Source organism: Gymnoscopelus microlampas (assembly GCF_963454915.1).
Source record: "Gymnoscopelus microlampas genome assembly, chromosome: 6".
Classification (NCBI taxonomy): Eukaryota; Metazoa; Chordata; class Actinopteri; order Myctophiformes; family Myctophidae; genus Gymnoscopelus; species Gymnoscopelus microlampas.
This window is the reverse complement of record NC_139943.1, coordinates 8478032-8499717: the sequence shown is the minus strand read 5'-3', so window position 1 is coordinate 8499717 and position 21686 is coordinate 8478032. Positions and strand designations below refer to the sequence as shown.

The following is a 21686-nucleotide window of genomic DNA, read 5'->3' as shown; positions in this document are numbered from 1 at the left end:
ACGGGCTGTTTTAAGTGGGTAAAGATATATGGATTAATGAACATTAAAAGATTTCTCTTTCTTCAAAACGGAGTGTTTCTCAAAAAGAACCCTTCTTATGTTCAAGTTTGTCAGATTATCCAAACCATGCATAACAGGCAAGCAAATCTCTAATAAAAGCCTTTGCAACCAACTCAGTTTTAGGAGTTGACATGAGCATTTAAATCGGTGGAAGAGCACAGGCTGCTGTTTTGCTAATAGGTTCTCAAACTGTTTTTCATTTCAAGGACCCCCAGTTTTGTGTCCATTATAATAGGCCACAGACCCACATAACTCTCAGAGTGTACAAATGGAACCAAATGGACCCGTAAGGGTCCATTTGGTTCCATTTGTACACTCTGAGAGTTAAAGACCCACAAGGGTCCATTTGGTTCCATTTATTGTGTACACTGTCAGAGTTACAGACCTGTAAGGGTCCATTTGTTTCCATTCATTTTGTGCACTCTCTAAAGTTACAGACCTATAAGGGTCCATTTGGTTCTCAAGGACCCCTGGGAGTCCCCGAACCGCACTCTTGAGAACCACTGCTATATAAGGAAGCACTTCTTCTACGCACCATTGTTCTCTTGTTGTCCATGTTCATGTAAACATAGCCTCACTATGCCCTATGACATATCATGTGACCTGACAGTCATCGGGATATGGGTCAATCTAATGATCATCAAATATTCATGGAGCTTTAGAGGGAAACACCAACAAGGAGCGTGGCTTGTGGAGCGTGTAGGTTCAAGTGCTGCTCATCACACTAGGTTAGTGTGTCAGTACAGCTATACAGGCACTCAGCGACTCAACGACTCATTTACCCCACAAGTGGTGCTTAACCTATAATAACTTCACTACACTGGCATCCTGTTACATTTATACTGCGTGGCTGCTGCCGCCTGAAGTTATATTTGTCTATATCTATGCCCTGTGCGATTTGAAGTTACAGCCTAAAAAGGCGAACCGATATAAAAATGTTATTGTTATGTTTCAATGTCCAATGTAAAAACACGATTCAATTGTTAATCGCAATTATTGGTATGACAATTAAGCGTCAAGTAGAATTTCATGATTGTAACAGCCTTTAACCCATTAAGACCTGGAACGCATCTGTCATTTTTAGATTTTAGCTAAAAAGGCATTATTTTACACTTTGGCTATTCAAAAATAGCAGATATACAAGCTCATAGCGCGGCACCGAGTGCCGTGCTATGAGCTTGTAGATCTGCTATTTTTGAAAAATCTTGAAAATGTGTGCAAATCTTTGAATATATATATTTTGAAAGCAAACATTTTTAACTCAAATCTTTGCTTCTGGGACCCCCCTGGAACAAAATATTTTGAGATGGGGGTCCTCGGCCAAATACATATAGTTTTTGGGGGGGGGGGGGGGGGCCTTGACATGAAAAAGATTGAGCACCACTGATATAGAAACATACGTTTTTCAGAAAACTGTTGGGATTTAGGAGACTTGATTGATTACAAAAAGTACAGAATGAGAGACAGTTATACAATAATGCTAAAAGGATAACACAAAAAAAGCCCTGAGGGCTTGTTTCCTGTGTGGTCCTGTGTATTCTATTAATCAAGAAGTGTCCCTGTACAGTATGTGCCAGTCAGTCAGTCAGTCCGCAGCTTATCTCACAACCACTACAGCCATCAGCGCCAAGTGTCCTGCCCTCGCTGCCAGCAGGCCAAGGAAGTCAATCTAATTGTGGTTTTCTCGCGACCGCAAGGGAAAATGTGAGGAGCACAATGGGCCCGGTTGTGACGGTAATGCTGGAATGTCTTTTTAACAGTTGTGCTCATTGTTACAATTTAAGCACTGAGCAGCTTATCCAGAGCTTGGAGTATAAGCTGTATGAACCCTCCCAAGTGCTACTAAAATAAAAAGAGTTGGAACCTCGATGTAACATTTCCCGTTTTGTCCAAAATGTAAAAAGAAAAAGAATATTAGAAAAATTAAGTAATGTAAAGTGTATGATGTGAACACGCACGGTACTATCATTATCATCATTAGACCTAAAGTTACTGTCAGGTTCTTATCATGTATGCTTTAGATTATTTATATACCAACAAATAGCCAATTTTACATCGAGGTGCCCACTCTTCCTTAGTGCCAGCCCAGCATGTGTCAACTGTCAACCAACATAACACAATGTTTGTAATTAGCATCTAAATTGGGGTTCCAGACAAGTGCAAACACAGTTTCATTTGTGTGCTCCAGTGTTCCATTTTAGGCTGAACCTCTGACATTTCTCTCTCAGTCTTCCTTGTGGTGTAACTGGTGAGACTAATTCTAGCCGACCACAGACAAAGAGGAGATCAAAACGATTTGGGGAGTTTTGGTGTGGAAACAGACAAGGCCTCTCACAGAGCTGACCTTTGAATGCTTGCACGAGCTCAGGCATGACCATTTTCTCATTTTTAAACGGATACTTAAGTCTCTGTGTGTGTCTGTGTGTGTGTGTGTGTGTGTGTGTGTGTGTGTGTGTGTGTGTGTGTGTGTGTGTGTGTGTGTGTGTGTGTGTGTTACTATTGTGAGGGCCATTTTCCTGGTCCTCAAAAAGAAAAATGGTTATTTTATGTTAGGATTAGGCATTTAGAGTTTAGGTTTAGGGATTGGAATTGAGTTAAACATGATTTATACTTAGTTGTGTGCCAGCGTTGTGTGCCAGCGTCATGCACCGAAAAATAGCTGATCTACAAGCTGACAACGCGTCACACAGTGACTGCTATTTTTCGGCTATAGGCTTACAAAAGATTTTAAAAATTGCATTAAAAAAATGACTGTCGTTAAAGGTGCCGATCAATGCCGATCTACAAACCTGTAGATCTGCTATTTTGGGTGTCTGTTCACCTCAGAATAGGGATGCTACAGTAGGTGGCCAGTGACTTTGACCAGAAAACCAAAACCTTTGACCAAAACCTTTGCATCATGCATGTCACACAAACAGAATGCGATGCGTTTTGTTGATATAACAAGTTTGTTCATAGAGTCCTATCCACAAATCCACCATTTACCTTCCACAATCCACATTATCAAAACCATTGGTGTTGTGTGCCGGATTCTGTTTGTGTGACATGATGCATGATGCAAAGGTTTTGAAAGTGAAACTGGTCAAAGGCACTGGCCACCTACTGTATGGTCCATGTCATGGGTTAAGAAGGGAGGGTAATCAGCAGGCCATCTGCTGCCCTTTGGTTGACACTAACGCTGATCACAGGACTTCCCTGGAAATGTCAAAGTGTCGTGACAACTGGAGAAATGTCACCACAGCATGTGACAATCATAATGATAACAGGTGGGAGGCTTGGATGAAATAGTATTCCACTACTATACTATACTATACTATACTATACTATACTATACCGCGGTTGTGTAATGCAGTCGAGTTCATAACCGAGATTATTATTATTATTTTATTTTATTTATCTTTTTTTTGGGAGATACGGTGTTACTGTCGGTAAACAGTGATATATTACTGTGATAACTAAAAATGCATACCGCCCCAGCCCTAAGGGCAGGACTATGAATAACTTCATCAAATCACACTTTAACCCTGGTTGTCTAATCGTTGAGACTGTTAGCACCAAAATGTGTAATACCCTGACACCATCCATTAAAGGATGTGTATCACTGGTTTCTTTCAAAACTGGCCTGAAAAAACATCTATCAGGAGACCACAAGGGGAGGTCAATGTAAATTCCCATTGAAAGGAGTTGTCATTCACTGCCGCCATTTTTTCCCCCTTTTGTACTTATAGAGTTTATTTGTTGATGACATGTATTATTGTGTTAAATTTGTATACTATGTTTGATGAATTGAATACATAGGATCACAATGGAACACATCCACAGCACTTTTTTTGTGTTATCCTTTTAGCCTAAATGTCTTACTGTACCACATGCTGATTACATTTCTGACTAATTAAGTATTCAATCAATCAATCAAAATTAATGTGCAAAAAACATGAATTAGAACTACCTGCGTTATAGGAGTGTTTCAAAGAGAAACCTCATAAGACACTGGATTTTTTACAGGTTTTACAAAATAAGCATCCTCTCGTGTGAAACACTATCTGTGTTAATAATCCTCAATCTAAGTCAAACATTAACTCCTGGACTTTGAATTGCCACCAGACACAGACCAGGGCATATAAAGTTTAGCTTAATCCCGAGCTCATGCTTTCTTTTGAACATTTACTGTGGGTAATACTACATGAGCCTGTATAAAAAGCTAATCCTCTTTAGTTCATGACAGTTCATGATTGTGATTTAAGGCTTTAATTGTCAAGTTGGTTTGATGACAGAATTATATACGAGGACCATAAAATACCTCAACCCGGCCCTGTAACATTTTCTCTTCACCTCCTTTTACAATTCAATGTTTCTCCCTGTTGTAGCCTATATCCTCTCTATTTACATAAACCAGCCCTGAAACATACAGGCTAGACAGGAGACCGAAGACTATTTTTATGTATGTGTTTGTTTAATTATTGTATTTTACTATTGCATTAAACAATGACAATAGGCCTATGAATGTTATTTTTTTCTTATGTTGTTCATAAAGTAGAGAATTCTATATTATACACCCAGCCCTGCCTAATTTGAATAATATTCAAAACAGTTACTTTGCATTGTGTGCCCTGGCTGTCAGTGAGTCATAATAAATAGCCTAGAAAATGCTTGCATTGCTGGAATGGGGGGAGGGAGGGGGGGTCGTATGTTGTTACATTCCTACAGCTTCACACGTGTGCGACCCCTCCACCCCGCATGGCATGGATAACAGGTTCTTCCAGACACGCTGCAGGCCCATATCTTCTACTGCATGCATGATAATAATAATGATGATGATCATATTATGGCATATATAGCTGTCTGCCAATGTCAACAGGGCCACGCTCTCTTCCTCACATGGAGGCAGACAGTTAAGCTCTTACATAAGGACACCGTAGGACAGACTGTCTGTACGCAAACAAACTGCATGAATGATTCAGTAACGTTAGCCTTGGATCAAGATTATCATAGATGTATTTATCGATTTTTACATTTGCATATGTAATGAATACGAAAGTAAAAGTCAGACTTGATAAAAATGCATCTATGATGATAGTCTTGATCCAAGGCTACTACAGTAACGTAGGCCTACTACTGTATACGCAGACAGCCCCCAAATGTTATGAATGAACTGGACTGTACCAGCATCATATAAAAGGGACAGCGCTTTATTTACCTATCCAATCCAGCATAGCATACGTAGTAGGCTACTGTACGTCAGAAACACACTCAAATTAATATTTAAATCCCCATCTCACGAAGGTGTCGCTTGCCAAGCAGCAAAAGAACTGTTCTACAAGCTATAGCGACGCTTTTTTAGCTTATAGATCGGTTCTTTTTTTTAGGGGTCACACTCACAACAAGCGACACTTCTTCTTTGCGTCGCTACATTGTGTTCATGCGCACAATGACAAAGTAGCGGATCAACAAAGGGATGTTGTTGTCGCTACATTGTATCCTCATGGCTGCTGCTGCTGCTCGGCCTCACCGTGCAGAGTCAATATTATCACACTGATCACCATAACAATACATCATAACAATAACATACTGAGTCTAAACGGGACAGCCAGGGTTCATAACAATATATAGCTCTGGTCCATAGCGTTAGAAGGAGTTCTCCTTAACGCTATGGTACTCTCAAGCCGCTGCCCGCACACCCGCCGTAGCGCAGGCTGCGTAGCCTCTCTTCTTTAGTTAAAAATAAAAGACACACTTTCGCTACTGACCAAAATAAAGATGGTTTTAAGATGTTGAACGCCTACCTTCCTTAGTGGGGACACTCTGACCCCCCCCCACCTCACGTCTAAAATACACCTTTTGGCCAGAAACAGAAAATATTTCACCAGACGGAAAAATGTTTTAGTTGCTCCACTGCGCCCCCTACAGATCTGGATAACGGAACAATCCCATTGACCGGATCTGTAGGGGGCGCACTGGAATGATCCATCCGGAGGATTATTTCACATTTTGGTCAAAAAGTGTATTTTAGACGTGAGGTGGGGGTTCCTGAGTGTTGCCACTGAGGAAAGTAGGCGTTCAACATCTTAAACCCGTCTTTGTTTTGGTCAGTAGCGAAAGTGTGTCTTTTATTTTTAACTAAAGAAGAGAGGCTACGCAGCCTGCGCTACGGCGGGTGTTCAGGCATCGACTCGAGAGTACCATAGCGTTAAAGGAGAACTCCTTCTAACGCTACGGACCAGAGCTAATCAATAATCCTCATAATAATACGTAATAATAGACATCTTACTGAGTCTGAACGGGTGGTAGATCCCTCCGGACAGACGTCTCTTCTTCCCGGACGGAGGCAGCTCCTTCCATGTCATTGACACCGGGCTGAGGCAGACGGAGAACAGGCTGCTCTTCAGATGCAGCTGAGAGGATAAGAGCTTCTGTTGTTGTTTCTCCATCACAGACAGATCAGACAGACAGGCAGACAGACAGACAGGGACCAGACAGACAGGACTAGGTGTTATCTCCTTCTCGGCATGTCTTTGTTTTTCAGTGCTGCTGCTGTTGAGGAGCCATGGAGGAGCAGACTAAAGAGCCCATAAACAATGCTGCTGCTACCGTTCACTCACTCACTCACTCAGATCAGAGTATATTCATTGGATAGCGGTTTCTCTCTTCATTCAGGATGTGGGAGGGGCTACTGAGGCTGTGCGTGTTGCGTCATCACGTCGTCGTCACTGATGGTGGGGGCGGGGCGGTATCTGGAAGGACAGGCAGTTATTTACAGTCAGTGGAAAGTAACTATTGATTGATTGATTGATGTACTTTATTTAGTAAGACATGAGAACATCAGTACATGGAAGTACAAAATTCACAATACAAGGTCTGCTAAACTGGGAGACTCATTAAGCACTGAGCTTGTTTAAGATGAGATCCCCATGCACACAAATCATGATGACATATAAGAGACAGACAGATATACACACTACTATACAGAATGTCATACAATCAGCTTACAGGTTACTGGTACGAAGAGTGAAAGAAAATGTACGAGAGAAGAAAAATAAATGGGGGGGGGGGGGGTAGGTTAAGACTTAGACAGAGGGCATTTTCGAATTGCAGCCTCCTGAAGGTGTATCTTTAGGGCAGTTTCGAAAGTGAGTACTATTGTACTTAAGTACAATTTTGAGGTATTTCGAGCATTTCCAATTTCCAATACTTTTACTTCTGCTCCACTACATCTCAGAGGCAAATATTGTACTTTTACTCCACTACAATTACTTGAAAACTTTAGTTACTAGTTACTTTTCAGATGCAAATTATGCTATTACGAAACATACATTAACCACTTTAGCCCTATTTTATACATAGGTGATTTGAAAATAGCAGATCTGCTTGTACTGTAGATCGTCTATTTTGGGCAAAGAGGTATAGGTGTAGAGGGAAAAAAGAGCAGACCAAAGTAAACAAAAAAAGTAATCTGAAACACAATTTTATACATATAGAGGGGGTCCATGCTTCATCTCTCTCTCAGCTAGGGGGTCCTTGGCCTGAAAACGTTGAAGACCCCTGTTCTAGTCCTTCAACCTCGTCATAAAACCGTGCATCAGATTCCTGAGGACAGCATCTAGAGTGGGAGCACCGTACTGTTCACCAACAATCTGCTGGAACATGTCCACCTCAGAGCCTCAGCAGGATTCTGAGGGCATCATTAGGCCCTACATGCCACCTATGCCACCCGCATGTCAGGATATAGGACTCAGGGACAGCTAAAGGACCTGTTGTGATTTCGGTTGACCAACCACCATGTGTTCCCTATATGAGCAGTGATGTAAAGTAACTAAGTACATGTACTCAAGTACTGTACATAAGTACAATTTTGAGGTATTTTTTTTTACTTTAATGGAGTACTTCCAATGTTCAGCACTTTTACTTCTACTCCACTACATCTCAGAGGCGAATATTGTACTTCTACTCCACTACAATTATTTGAAAACTTTTGTTACTAGTTACTTTGCAGATATAAATGAAAATGATAAAACATACATTTACCAGTTTAGCCCTATCTTATACCTAGGCTATTTGAAAATAGCAGATGTACAAGCTCACAACGCGTCGCATTGCAACGCGTTGTGAGCTTGTAGATCTGCTATAACATTTTAGTATCCTTTTACTTTTGGTACTTTTGTATATTTTGATGCCAATACTTTTGTACTTTTACTCAAGTAACATTTTGAACACAGGCCTTTTACTTGTAACAGAGTATTTCTACATTGCAGTATTGATATTTTTACTTAAGTAGAAAATGTGAGTACTTTTTCCACCACTGCCTATGAGTCTCCATCCATCTAAGGGGTGCTGAGGGAGGTTTCAGTTGAGTGGAGAACCAGATGACACCAGGCCGTATCACACCACTGTACAAGTTCTGAAGTTTAACACACACACATAGAGAATATACAGTATGTCAGTATTGGATAGTGGACACATGACGTGACCAGAAGATATGAGACAAGGACAAGAACAAGAACAGAATGCATAGGAATAGAACATGCATCTTGTATCATGGTGCACAGACGGGTATATGCTTATGTGATTCACCACATGTGATGGGTCTAATTTTGTACCATTTTCTTATGGATCTAAAGTGTACCATTTTCCATGTGTATGTGTTAATATGGTTAAAAGTGTCAGTGCCTCTCCGGCAGCCTGCAACATTGTTTTGGTCTGATGGGCTCCTTCTGGTATGTCAACAATATTAGATAGCAGGTTAACCTCGTTGGCACACGGACCATGCATTTCAGACGCTTGTAAGATCTCTTCTCTGGAATAAACCCAAATGCTATTATTAACACGTTTCCTTCCTCCGTTTATTGATGTAATTAATTCTTATCTGACCGATAGATATGGACCAGTATTTACTAGGAAATATAAAGCTATCAACATGTGTACTGGGTCAAGCAGATAAAGGTCATAAATCTTGACATCACCCATTATGCAGGAACACACAGGAAACCAAGAGTTGAAGTAGAATCACACTTTACTTATATATAGTAAACAGGAACAGAAGTACACCTTCACCAGGGATGTGCTGGCCACTGGGAAATTTGGGACAATTCCAGAAAGGCCTCTCCATTTCAGGCCGACAAGGCCGGCCGTTAAAAAAAACGGCCGAAATTAAGAACCGGCCGACCGTTTAAAAAAAATCCGGGCCTCTCTATCTGAGATTCCAAGGCTGAATTAGGGGCCCAGCACGTCCCTGACCTTCACAAACTGTAACTTAAATAACCACACTAGAACAAACTCCCAGGAAACATCGACGATGAACAAGCAACTCTAACAATTGTCCATAATGTGACCTGTTACCCAGGGGGCAAAACCCCCTTTTTTTTGGAAAGCTGCATTTGCTCTGCTATAAAAGGTTGGCCACCAGAAATAATATCTATGACCCCGTAGGATCACAACCTATATGGACAACCCGGTCAATTTTTTGCTGGAAATCCAATATGGCCGCCTCAATATTGGCCACTATCAGTACCCAGGGGCAAAGGGGGGTATGCTGCATTTGCCCTGCCATAAAAGGTTGGCCACCAGAAATAATATCTATGACCCAGTAGGATCACAACCTATATGGACAACCCGGTCAACTTGCTGCTGGAAATCCAATATGGCCGCCTCAATATTGGCCCCTATCAGAAAATAGCTTTGGCAATAACTTTTGAACCAGATGGGCTAGAAATAAAAACTTGGTGTCTATTTCATGGTTTCAGAGCATGAGAAACTCAATGGAATACTTATCTTTATGATTGGGTGTGTCTGGACCTTTAATTTGCATATTTCCAAGATGGACGCCACGCGAAAATGAGTTTTACTATGACTTTTACAGTGACAGCTGACTGTTATGGCAACAGAGATGGCAGTCCAGAGATGGCAGTCCTAAGAGAGCAGCTGCTGCTTTTTCAGGAATCATTGAATGGGCAACCAACTGCAGTCCTCTGGGAAACCTTCCTGGAGATGTCAGATATTCTCCAAAGGTTTATCTAGTTACGATCGGGAAGGTGACTGGACAGGACATCTCTGTGAATCCGCAAGAATGCTACCCTACCTCACTGCAGCAGGCCACTACAAGTACGGGCAGCAATCTTTACCTCTGTATTTGGCTGAGATGAAGAAACTACCAGAAACAGCTTCAGAGGTACATGAAGCACTGATGGCAGGTGTATTTGTTGGCAGACGAGCAGATGGCAGCCACAACAGTGTTTCTCTTGACATGCTACTGGAGCAGACCTATAATGCCGATGCCAAGGAAGCAAGCAGTCTGGATGGCATTACACTCAGCCCTGCTGCCAGGACAAAATGGGTCTACACAAAACCACTCACTGCAGCTGTCTCTGCAGAGCTCAAGTCTATGCTCCACCTCCACTCCTCCAACCCACACCATGAGTCTGGTCAGAGTCGTGTAATCCGGGATGCAGCGATGGTAGTCAAGGTCATGGCAGCAGTGGAGACTAACCCATTTACAGTGAGCACATCATCCACGATCAACATATCTACAGGACAGTGTGCTGATTCCACAGTCAAGGACCACTTGATGAGTGTGAAAGAACTGGGTCTGAAGGCACTGTGTGAGTCATTGTCCAGTGAACAGAAGAAGACAAGCATAATGAAGCTTAACACTTCCCACACTCAAAACACAAAATCTAAAAAGTCTAAGGGGAAAACCTCAGCACCTGGCAAGAGCAATGAAATTACTGCCCTCCTGCGCATGACCCAAATCATAGCCAGTGGTGGAGAACTCAACCTTGTTGACTTTATAGGCAACCACGAGTGCAGTGGCTTCCCCCCTTCCCTCTTCCAGGAAGATGGCAGGATGAGAACAGGTACCAAGGCAAGCCTTGTGAAGGTCCTGAAAGAGGAGACCAAAGTTGCATGCATCCCTGACCTGCCTACAGAAGACAGAAAAACAGCAGTAGTTATTGATGCCATGTATGCCATACGCCATTGGTCGTTCCTGAAAGGTGAAGCATTTGGAACAATCGCTGAACGATACCAACGTCTGCTGTTGAATGATGTGCCTGCTGGCACAGAGATCATTCACTTCTGTTGTGACCGGTACAGTGGACCTAGTCTTAAGACAGCTGAGCAAGAACACAGATATGCTCGAACAAAACCTACCAAAGAATATGAAGTCAGTATGCGTTACACAGCTCCAGATCCTCAGGAGTTTTTTGCTGTGTCAGCTAACAAGGCAAACCTATTGAGTTTCCTCTGTGACGAATGGTGTGAAAATGAGAAACCTAAGTCGGCCCTTGGTCCAACACATCTTTACCTGGGTGGGTGGTTTAAAGAAGAGACAAGGAGTGTGGTGATCAAGGAGGGGTCTATTGAAGATGTCCCTGCACTAGAATCCACACAACAGGAAGCTGATACAAGAATAATACTCCACACCCTGTACAGTGTCCAGAATGACAAAGTTGACAGAGTTGTCATCCATGCCAATGACACAGACATCATCATCATGTGCCTTTACTATGCAGCAACCCATGTCAGATGCCTTCCAGAGCTGTGGGTGAGAACACAATTCATACCTTCCTATCCATCAAATGGTATCAGCACTGGGGCTTCCACAGTGTCGTGCCCTGCCCTTTATCCATAGTTTAAGTGGCAGAGATACCACCAGCTATCCCTTTTTCACTGGGAAGAAGGCATGGTTCAAGGCCAGCATGCGTCTGGATCTCCCTGCACTTGAGGAGTTTGGTGAAAACTCTTCTGATTCCCTCTCATATGACGTCATCAATCAGGCACGAGACCTCACAATTGCTGTATATACATCCAAAGCGGACCACCCGGAGGATTTTGACCTGAGTAAGCTTAGAGTGTACAAGTTCCTCAATAATAGATCAACCCTCTTAAAGCTGCTGCCCCCGACAGAGAATGCCTTTGACCTGCACCTGAGAAGAGCTGCTCTAGCAACCATAATAGATAAATGTGCACATATCGCCAAGCCGGATATTCCTTCTTTCACAGAGTATGGATGGTCTCTCAGTGCTAGCAATGCAGTCCCTCTTGCATCTACCGAGCCAGCCTTGCCTTTGTCAATGAACAAGGCAATATCATGCCTCTGTTCCTGTGCAAAGAAGGCAATTCCATGCTACTTAGGATGCCGTTGCCAGGTACTGGAGACACGATGCAGCAGGATCAGTGCAACACATGACAACAGTGACAGTGAATAGCATTGTACCATAGTATCATTGGCTTTAGAAGCAGGCAAGACAGCACCATAGAGGTCAAAATGAACCTTTTGTAGGCAACCTCAACTCCGCCTTTACTCTATTTGTCACTAAGTAGTCTATATTTTGTTATGTTACTTGAATGCATACCACTATGTTAATTTGTATAGCCCTAAAGTTGAAGTTTTTGGCAAGTCTTGGAGTGTGCATGTGTATGTTTATATTGTATTTAGTTTATTAAAATGATACATAAGATACATTGTGGGCTTTTTCTCCGATTTTTCTCTGCAATCATCCCCACAACTATAGATCTATAAATCAATAAATCTGGGGGAAAATGTAATACCATACATTATTTATGACTGCAGCCATATTGACAAAATAGAAATGAAAGCTCAAACTGACCAAATGTGTTCATATTGCTTAAAAAGCAGACTTTTTGCCATAACAGTAAGCTGTCACTGTAAAAGTCATAGTAAAACTCATTTTCGCGTGGCATCCATCTTGGAAATATGCAAATTAAAGGGCCAGACACACCCAATCATAAAGATAAGTATTCCATTGAGTTTCTCATGCTCTGAAACCATGAAATAGACACCAAGTTTTTATTTCTAGCCCATCTGGTTCAAAAGTTATTGCCAAAGCTATTTTTTGATAGGGGCCAATATTGAGGCGGCCATATTGGATTTCCAGCAGCAAGTTGACCGGGTTGTCCATATAGGTTGTGATCCTACTGGGTCATAGATATTATTTCTGGTGGCCAACCTTTTATGGCAGGGCAAATGCAGCATACCCCCCTTTGCCCCTGGGTACTGATAGGGGCCAATATTGAGGCGGCCATATTGGATTTCCAGCAAAAAATTGACCGGGTTGTCCATATAGGTTGTGATCCTACGGGGTCATAGATATTATTTCTGGTGGCCAACCTTTTATAGCAGAGCAAATGCAGCATACCCCCCTTTGCCCCCTGGGTATGTAGTGTAGGTGTTAAGCAACGTTCTCGTGAGGTCATTAAAACAGAGTCCCACCACTTACAAAATCACCAGAGGCTAAAAATTATCGTATTTGAAGCCAACAAAGATAAATCACAGATGTAAATATGTAACTTCACAAAAAAAATCCGTATTTACTGTAAGAAACAACCTTGTTTAAGACTCCTACGTGACAAAAAACGGGGTCATCCCTATGTTCCCCGGGTTCTATGTACCCCCACTAAGGTTAGGGGAACATTATGCGAGAACTGGCGAAAACTTCTGGGAACTCAGACTAGGGGAACATAGACATGGTCCCACAAAAACGCATCACATATGCTGCGTGGAAGCAGACAACTTCCTGAACCTAACCCAAATAAATGCCTTAAACTGGACTGGAAAGACGCAATGCAACCAATTACAGATCTAGGGTCAAATTCTTATGATTTACTGACTTATTTTGAAAAGCCAAACGGGATCCCGAATCAGCAGCCAGGGAATTTAGCAAATTTACACAATTTTTTTGTGAAATTATCAAATTATCATTTGGCCATTTTTGGAATTATTGATCGTACAGATGGTAAAATTATCGTACAAATCAGGCCGCACAGAGAGGGGAGGGGGTGAGCAGGAGCCGAGTCACAGCAGGCCAACAGTAGCACATGACAGAGGCATGCAGGGCAGCCAGAACAGGGGCAGATCGCGACAGCGGGCTCTATGCACAGCAGCCATATAGTGAAGAAATTCACAGGTGTTGCCAATGATACTAATGAAGGCTCGGTTCCATTCTGGTCAAACAGAGTCAGGGTGCTGATGTTGTGCACGTTGGCTCACTGGAAACACAACACCAGAGGGTCTAAAATTGGGGTTCAGGGACCCTCATGCTCATGGTTCCTTGAGGGGGTTCCAAATGCATGGCCCCTTACAGGTGTGTAACTCTGAGAGTGTACAAATGGAACCAAATGGACCCGAGTTATGGTGGTCATGGAAATTAAAAAAGTCTCGAACCACTTTGCTACTCTAAATGGAACAGAGCCTTCATTAGTATCATTGGTAACACATGTGAAGGAAGTGATAATATGGCTGCTGTGCATAGAGCCTATTATATTTACCTTTACTGTAGCTGCACCACAAGTGGGCAGTAGTGGTGTACAGTGAGCTTTAAAAAAGGCGATGCATACAATTTACAGTACTGTCTCTGTTGTTTGAATGTTTTATAAACGACCTCCAAGCTGCTTGTTCTGTTAATTTGTTCGTGTACACGGACGATTCAGTCATTCTAGCCTCAGACGAGGATGAGGTAAAGTTGAATGCCACCCCAATGAATTCAACAGCATTAAGACTTGGCTCTCACACGACAAGTTATACCTTCATATGGCCAAACACAGAATATATTTTATTCAACCAAAGCCTTAAAAGAGAAGTTGCAGGTTTCTCAAAATAGGCTGGTTAGGGTTGTACTGGGGCTATCTGCGAGGGACCATATGGGAAAACACAGTGGTGTAAAGTAACCAAGTACATTTACTCAAGTACTGTACTTAAGTACAATCTTGAGGTATTTACTGGAGTATTTCTAATTTTCATTACTTTTACTTCTACTCCACTACATCTCAGAGGCAAATATACTTTTACTCCACTACAATTATTTGAAAACTTTAGTTAAAATTACTTTGTAGATTTTTATTACCATTACAAAACATACATTAACCACTTCAGATACATTTCGGCCATTTGAAAATAGCCGATCAACAAGCTCACAATGCGTCGCAATGCCACGCATTGTAGATCTTGTAGATCTGCTATTTTCAGAAGATTATTTTATACATTTGAAATCGAGTGAAATGGGACATTCTGCATAATCAGTACTTTCTACTTTTGGTACATATCAAAGTACATTTTGATATCAATACTTTTGTACTTTTACCCAAGTACATTTTGAATTCCGGACTTTATTTCTACATCTACATTGCAGTATTGAAGTAAAAAATGTGAGTACTTTTTCCACCACTGGGAAAACACAACATTTCCAGCAGTTGGGTTGGCTCCCTCTGGCAGCCAGGTCAGTTCAACTATACAGCTGAACCTGGTACATAACATCTACATCAACAGCGCTCCTAGTGTGTACCTTTGCAATCTTTTTAATATGTGTAGCAAAGTTCATTTCCACCTATAACCAGAGCCATGCATTGCAGACTTGACCGTGCCCACGTTCACCACCGAAATGGGAAAACGCTCATTTATATTAGTAGGAGCAGTAAGCTGGAACTCACTGCCCTCGACCATATAAAGAGCATCAGCAGTCATCTCCCTTTTAAGATAAAGGTCAAAGCATGGCTTTTAGAAAATGTTGCAGAATAATTGTATGGTCACTTATATTTATAATGAGATCCTTTTTATTTATGCAGTAGGCAGTGTAGCTCTAGAGTCTAGAGTGTTTTATTTATTGCTGTACTGTCTGTATTTTTGTTGTAATATATGTTTGTCTCAGACCAAGGACCACGATGGAAACAACTCTCACCACTTTATTGTGTCTGTATCCTTCACGTTTCTCAGATGAACATGTGTTTTTTCTTGTATGACGTCTAATACAATAAAATAAAAATAAATCGAACATCATCATCATCATCACAGAGGTCATCCCTAATGATGTGACCCAGATATTTCAGTGTCTACATTGAACTTCTTGTCTGCAAGAGGCGAATACTGCCTCACACACACACACACACACAAACACACACACACACACACACACACACACACACACACACACACACACACACACACACACACACACACACACACACACACACACACACACACACACACACACACACACACACACACACACACACACACACACACACACACACACACAGGGGTCAGAGGTGACAGTTGAGATTGCAGAGGTTAAGTGTAGAATAAACATAGCCCTATGGCCATCATGTCCAACATGCCTAGGTCACACAGCAAGGAATTGTGGAGGACAGACCATGAGCAGGTGGTCAGCAACCTCTTCAGTCCCAGTATTATGTTGAAAAAGAATTGCTTTATGTTATTTAAAAAACTTTAAATACAAAATGTTTAACAAAAACGAACAAAATGTTTATGGTGTGGTAACTCATAACATGAAACAGTCGTACTGATATAGCTCAGACAACAGCATGGTTACAATTGGAGGTTTACAGCACAATTATCTACACAGTCCTCCCCAGTGGTGTGTTCTACCAGTATACGCTATACGTAGTATACTGAAACCGAAATTTTAGTGCACCGTCTGTAACCACAAGAATTAGCATACCTGGGGCTGGGGCTGGGGCTAGGAAGAATGTGCAGTTCAATCGCCTTTTTCAGATGATAATGTACTGTAGTGTCCGAGCACTAAGATGTGAAGGCTTGGGTGTGGCTACTGAGGTGACAATGACCGCAGGCCATGAGAGTATCAAGGTACCTCATACGTTAACTTAACAATAGATATAATGGTTGGGACATAAATGTAGTATTCAGAGTACTGCACATAGCCTACATGCAGTTCAACAACAACACACAGTATAAAGCCAAGCGAACATTCGTCTAGAATGTAGATTCAGTCTACTCTTCTGCAAACGAGTTTCGCTGCAACATCTTGTAAGTTGCCGACTGTGGATGCATGTATTATGGGCCTATTGTTATTTATTATAATACATATATATATATATAAATATATATAATATATATATATATATATATATATATATATATATATATATATATATATATATATATATATATATATATATATATATATATGTGAGAGGTTATTTCATTCGGTGACCACGAGTGTGTATGTCCACATATGCGCGTGCACGTGCCATGCCGTGCGCGAGGGAATAATTATGGTATGTCGTCTGAAAAAAACCTGCACTGGTCCTCCCCAACACCCAAGAAACATCTTACAATGCGTTATGTGTTAACAGTAGTCAACAGCAGATTTCTAGAGATGCTTCTTTCATGTATTTAAAAAAAATCTGATTTACTTTATGTGAATTGTGATGGGAGACTATAGCCTGGAAACCAGACAAATCTGCTATAGCTAAAACATGTTTTTTTTTAATCTACGCAGTGATAGTCTGGCCATATCTCGGGAGGCTCTTTTCATTGCTATACATTACTGTCTGTTGCATTGAATTTGCTTTTGAGCTGGGAAGCTTGAAGAGACCTTGTGATGCAGCATGTCTGGTGTTGAAGGATTGTTCGCTAAAAGTGAGTTGGGGTCAAGACTTTTAAGTTCATCTCTTTGGTAAACATAACAGTGGAAAATGATGGCGGTGAACTTAAAGAAGATCCAAGGCAGCTCTGTTCAGCTCTGTTCAGTTCAAGTTAAAAAAGTCTTTATTGGTCCATGGCGAGGAACTCAAAGCAGATGACCAATGCGTTTCGGCCGGGAGGCCTTCATCTTCATCTAAAAGGTAGTTGGTTATACAAGATGCTTGCAACCTTAGTGGCAGAAATGTTTCTGACAAAAGAAAGCAAAGAGATAAGTCTGTGACTGTGCTTTACCAATGGCCATCCTATTGGCATGCATTTTAACGATGTGTGTTCTTTTTGTACAGCACAGAGTGATACGTGCAGCTCAATTTTTAACCATTAAATGTTATGTTAATGATAGGTCTGCTTTATCTACTTTATCAATTATATAGTTGCTTATTTGTGTACCTTTTGAATCATGTCAAATCATGACAACTCATATAAGTTTAAATATATTTTATTAGGTTCGAGGTTTTGTGTATAACCAAGTTCATCATGTTGCCATTCCTGGTAAGCTGTTTTCCCCAACAAATAAGGTGCCTTACTTTTTGGCCTGGAAACAACTCTGTAATGCTGTTTAAAAGTGCCTCTCTGAGACCCAACTGACCAAGGACAAGTGAAGCACCAAACGTTGGCATAGAAGGATATCTAACAGCGTTCTGGCCAGAATGATGTTTGAACTTACAGGCGCGTTACCTTCTTTTTTTTATGCCCTTTTTCTCCCAAATGTAATTGATGTGCCAATTGGCTCCTCCCCACACACCTTTCTGTGTTGTCACTGCTGCTGTATCCTACTGACTCACCTACCAGTAAGGAGCCCCCACCGGGAGGACGTAGAGCCTTCGTCCTACTCCTCCCGCTTAACACTCCCTACTGACAGGTGCCGCCCCCAGCCCGTAGGAGTATTTGCAGTGACTATTATCACCCTCTCTACCCGGCTTCCCTCCCCCGACCACGTGTTTAGACGCTCGACAAAGCCGCATGCACCACGGTGGATTCGAACCCACAACCTCCAAGGTGGTGGGAACGCGTTACCTTTCCAACACTTAACGAAAGAGTGAATGTAATAGTTTCAGGAAGTGAACGAGTTTGTTCACATTCACGGCAATGAACTAGTTCTTTTGAACGAATCGACCATGATCGACCCATCACTACTTCCTACAGGCCCCTAGGAGGGGTACACAAGGTAAGCTCGACCTGGCAAACCCCATGGTCAACTGGCCTGCGACTGACCCCAACCTGGCAACCCAACCCCCATCCAATCCCATTAATTTTATGGCAGCTTTCCTGTCAAGCCCCGCCTCCCTCGCAGATGGTGGTAGAAATGCCCACCTAAGCATCTGACACCAGAGAGCACAGTGGTGGAAGAAGTACTCTCGTTTTGTACATAACGTTGCTGTCGGGCAGAAACGTATCTCCATATTCTAACTTTTTGTGTTTTTGCGTAAATTATTGCCCTGCTTGATCATAATAGTGCAGCGTCACACAAAAGCATCAAAAGTTGCTGATCGCGTATTGAGCTTGTAGCTCAATACGCCATCAGCAAATCTGCTACTTTTGCTGTTTTTGAATCTCATTGAGTCTGTTACAAGTAAGTCTTGTATCAAACATTTTACTTGATTACAAAACTATATTGGCATCAAAATGTACGTACAGTTCCAAAAGTAAAAGTACTCATTATGCATCAAAAGATTGCCAAATTTGTCGAGATCTTTCAAAAATAGCAGATCTACCAGCTTGTATAGCTAGTATATTGGCTTTTTTTTTTTAATAGACAAAGTATAAACTATAGGGCTTTAATGTATGTTTTGTAATAATAAATAAATCAAAGTAAATTAAGACTATAAAGATGTAGTGGAGTAGAAGTACATATTATCGTTTCTGTCACATGTCCAAAGCTGTTACATTTCAGGATTCAAATTAAAAAACAGCAAAAGTAGCAGATCTACAAGCTCAAAAGTTTCGAGCTTGTGGATCTACTTTTGATACTTCTGTGTGACGCTGTAGTGTGATCAAGTAGGGCGTTAATTTGCGGGAAAAACACAAAAAGTAAAGAATATGGAGATAAGAGGTTTCTGCCCAACATCAACGTTATATAGTACTTGAGTAAATGTACTTAGTTACTTGCCATCACCGAGAGAGCGTTCCCGGCGATGTGTCGTGTGTGTCCTACCAATCCAAGCGTGGCGTATCCTCTCTTTACCTCGCCTTCTCTGCTTGCCAAGGGCTGGATCTTCAGATGTTGTTGGGAGATTAAAGTTTTTTTTACAACTAAACGGATATGTGTGCCAAGAAGACTGAGATTTATAGTCAACAACATCTCCATAACATAAACAATGTTAAGGTGCAGTTTGTGTTCCGTGGCATTCCATCCAACCTGACCTACACACATTAAGAATAACCTTGAGCATCTTTAACCACTAAAACCCTATATGGTTTTGGAATCCCCCAGGGCACTAAACTAGTGTATTTTCTGTTTGCTGTTATTGTAGGGAAAGCTTTCGCTGAAAACAGCCGATAAGCCGATAAGCTCACTACGCGTCGCAACGCAATGTGTTGTTGTGAGCATGTCGATCGGCTATTTTCTGTGAAAGCTTCCCCCACCATATTGATGCTGGGGTTTAAGTGGTAACGGCCAGCGGCTCACAACTGTGGCCCCAGGGATGCAAAGCTCTGCCGAGGTGAGTGTTGTTAACCATCTGGTAGAACAGGGGTGGGCAACTTTGATGATGGAGAGGGCCACTATATTTCCACACTCAATCCAGGAGGCCACATTGCATATTATTGTCGGGCCATTCTATGTCACACAAAAGTAGCAAAAATAGCAGATCTACAAGCTCAAAACGCAACGCGTTTTGAGCTTTGAGCTTGTTCAATACAAATACATTGGACATAAAAAAGACAATCACATTTTAATACTAGTCATTAAGCTACTAATATAGACTGAAGTAATTAAAACGGGTCATGTTTGCAATTGTAACAGCTGAAATCAATAATATATCAGTATTCCCATATTAACCAGCGGGCCGCATTAAGTGAAGGTGGGGGCCGCATGCCATGTGGCCCCCGGGCCACCAGTTGCCCATGTATCTGGTAGAATATAGTGTAGCGACCCCCGCAAAAGACCCGGACGAAACTTGCTCCACCTAGCTCTCGTGGCGTTGCTTGTTACCTGCCGGTCTGCTGAGCTGGAGACCCGGATTTCGATCCCAGCTCGATGCACGAAACGTCCCAATATTTACAATTACAATTTAGGCATTTATCTTACACACAGTGGTTGACAGAGTTGTGAAAGATCCCAATCAGTATAGCCTACTAATTGAGTCAAAGGGGTGCAATACGTTAGTCCGACAGACCATTCCTCCGACAGCGCATGCCTCCGACGTTTACTATACTAACCCTATACCTAACCCGAACCCTAACCCTAACCGCACGCGGATGCCACATAGTCGGAGAAATGGGATGTCGGACTTACGTATGCCTCCCGAATCAAAGTATAGATACTCCTGCATGGTCAAATGTTACTCAACTTCAACAACATGTGGAAGTTGCTCAGTCAAGTTTGTACTGAGATGCAAAGAAGGGTAGTTCCAGAACAGCTGTGAGCGATGAAGGGTTACAGTTTAACCCTCCAGGGGCGATTTGGCCTGATAACTCACTGATTTAGACCAGTTGTTCTCAAACGTTTTAATTTCAAGGACCCCCATTACTCTACTACTCATACTCAGAGATATAGACCTGTATAGGGTCCTTTTAGAACCCCCTCAATGCACCCTGAGGCTCGCCCTTGACCCCACTTGAGAACCACACTGAGAACCGACCGATTTAGACTGACTAGAACTGTTAACTGACTAGAACTGGTGTAAAACTAGAACTGACAGTTTCGTGTATGACTTTAAAATAATCCCACACTAGGGGTCGCCATATTACAGATTACATCTCATGAGAATAATGCACGTTAGAGAAGTACATTTGTTTCTGTAATTTCTTCCAGTAGACATTAGTGTAATTTCAAGTCTTGCATTGGACACCTGAACCAGACGAAGTAAACTTTAGAGGGAAGAACACATCATTAAGAATAGAACAAGCCAGCCAGACAGACACACTCGAACAAAACAGCAGCATTTTCGAGAAAAGCAGTAATTACCCTTAATTAGAAAGAAATTACGTTGCG

General features: G+C 41.8%; 1 protein-coding gene across 2 annotated transcripts in view; it reads right to left on the bottom strand.

Annotated features, from left to right (window-relative positions):
• cerk (ceramide kinase) overlaps positions 1–6638 on the bottom strand; it is a 46575-nt gene extending 39937 nt beyond the window's left edge. For both annotated transcript variants that reach the window (XM_084060423.1, XM_084060424.1), the window contains exon 1: positions 6329–6638. In XM_084060423.1, coding sequence (XP_083916549.1) covers positions 6329–6488 — 160 coding nt within the window. In that variant the 5' untranslated portion in view covers positions 6489–6638. The remainder of the gene's footprint in view (positions 1–6328) is intronic.
• Between the last annotated feature and the right edge of the window lie 15048 nt (positions 6639–21686).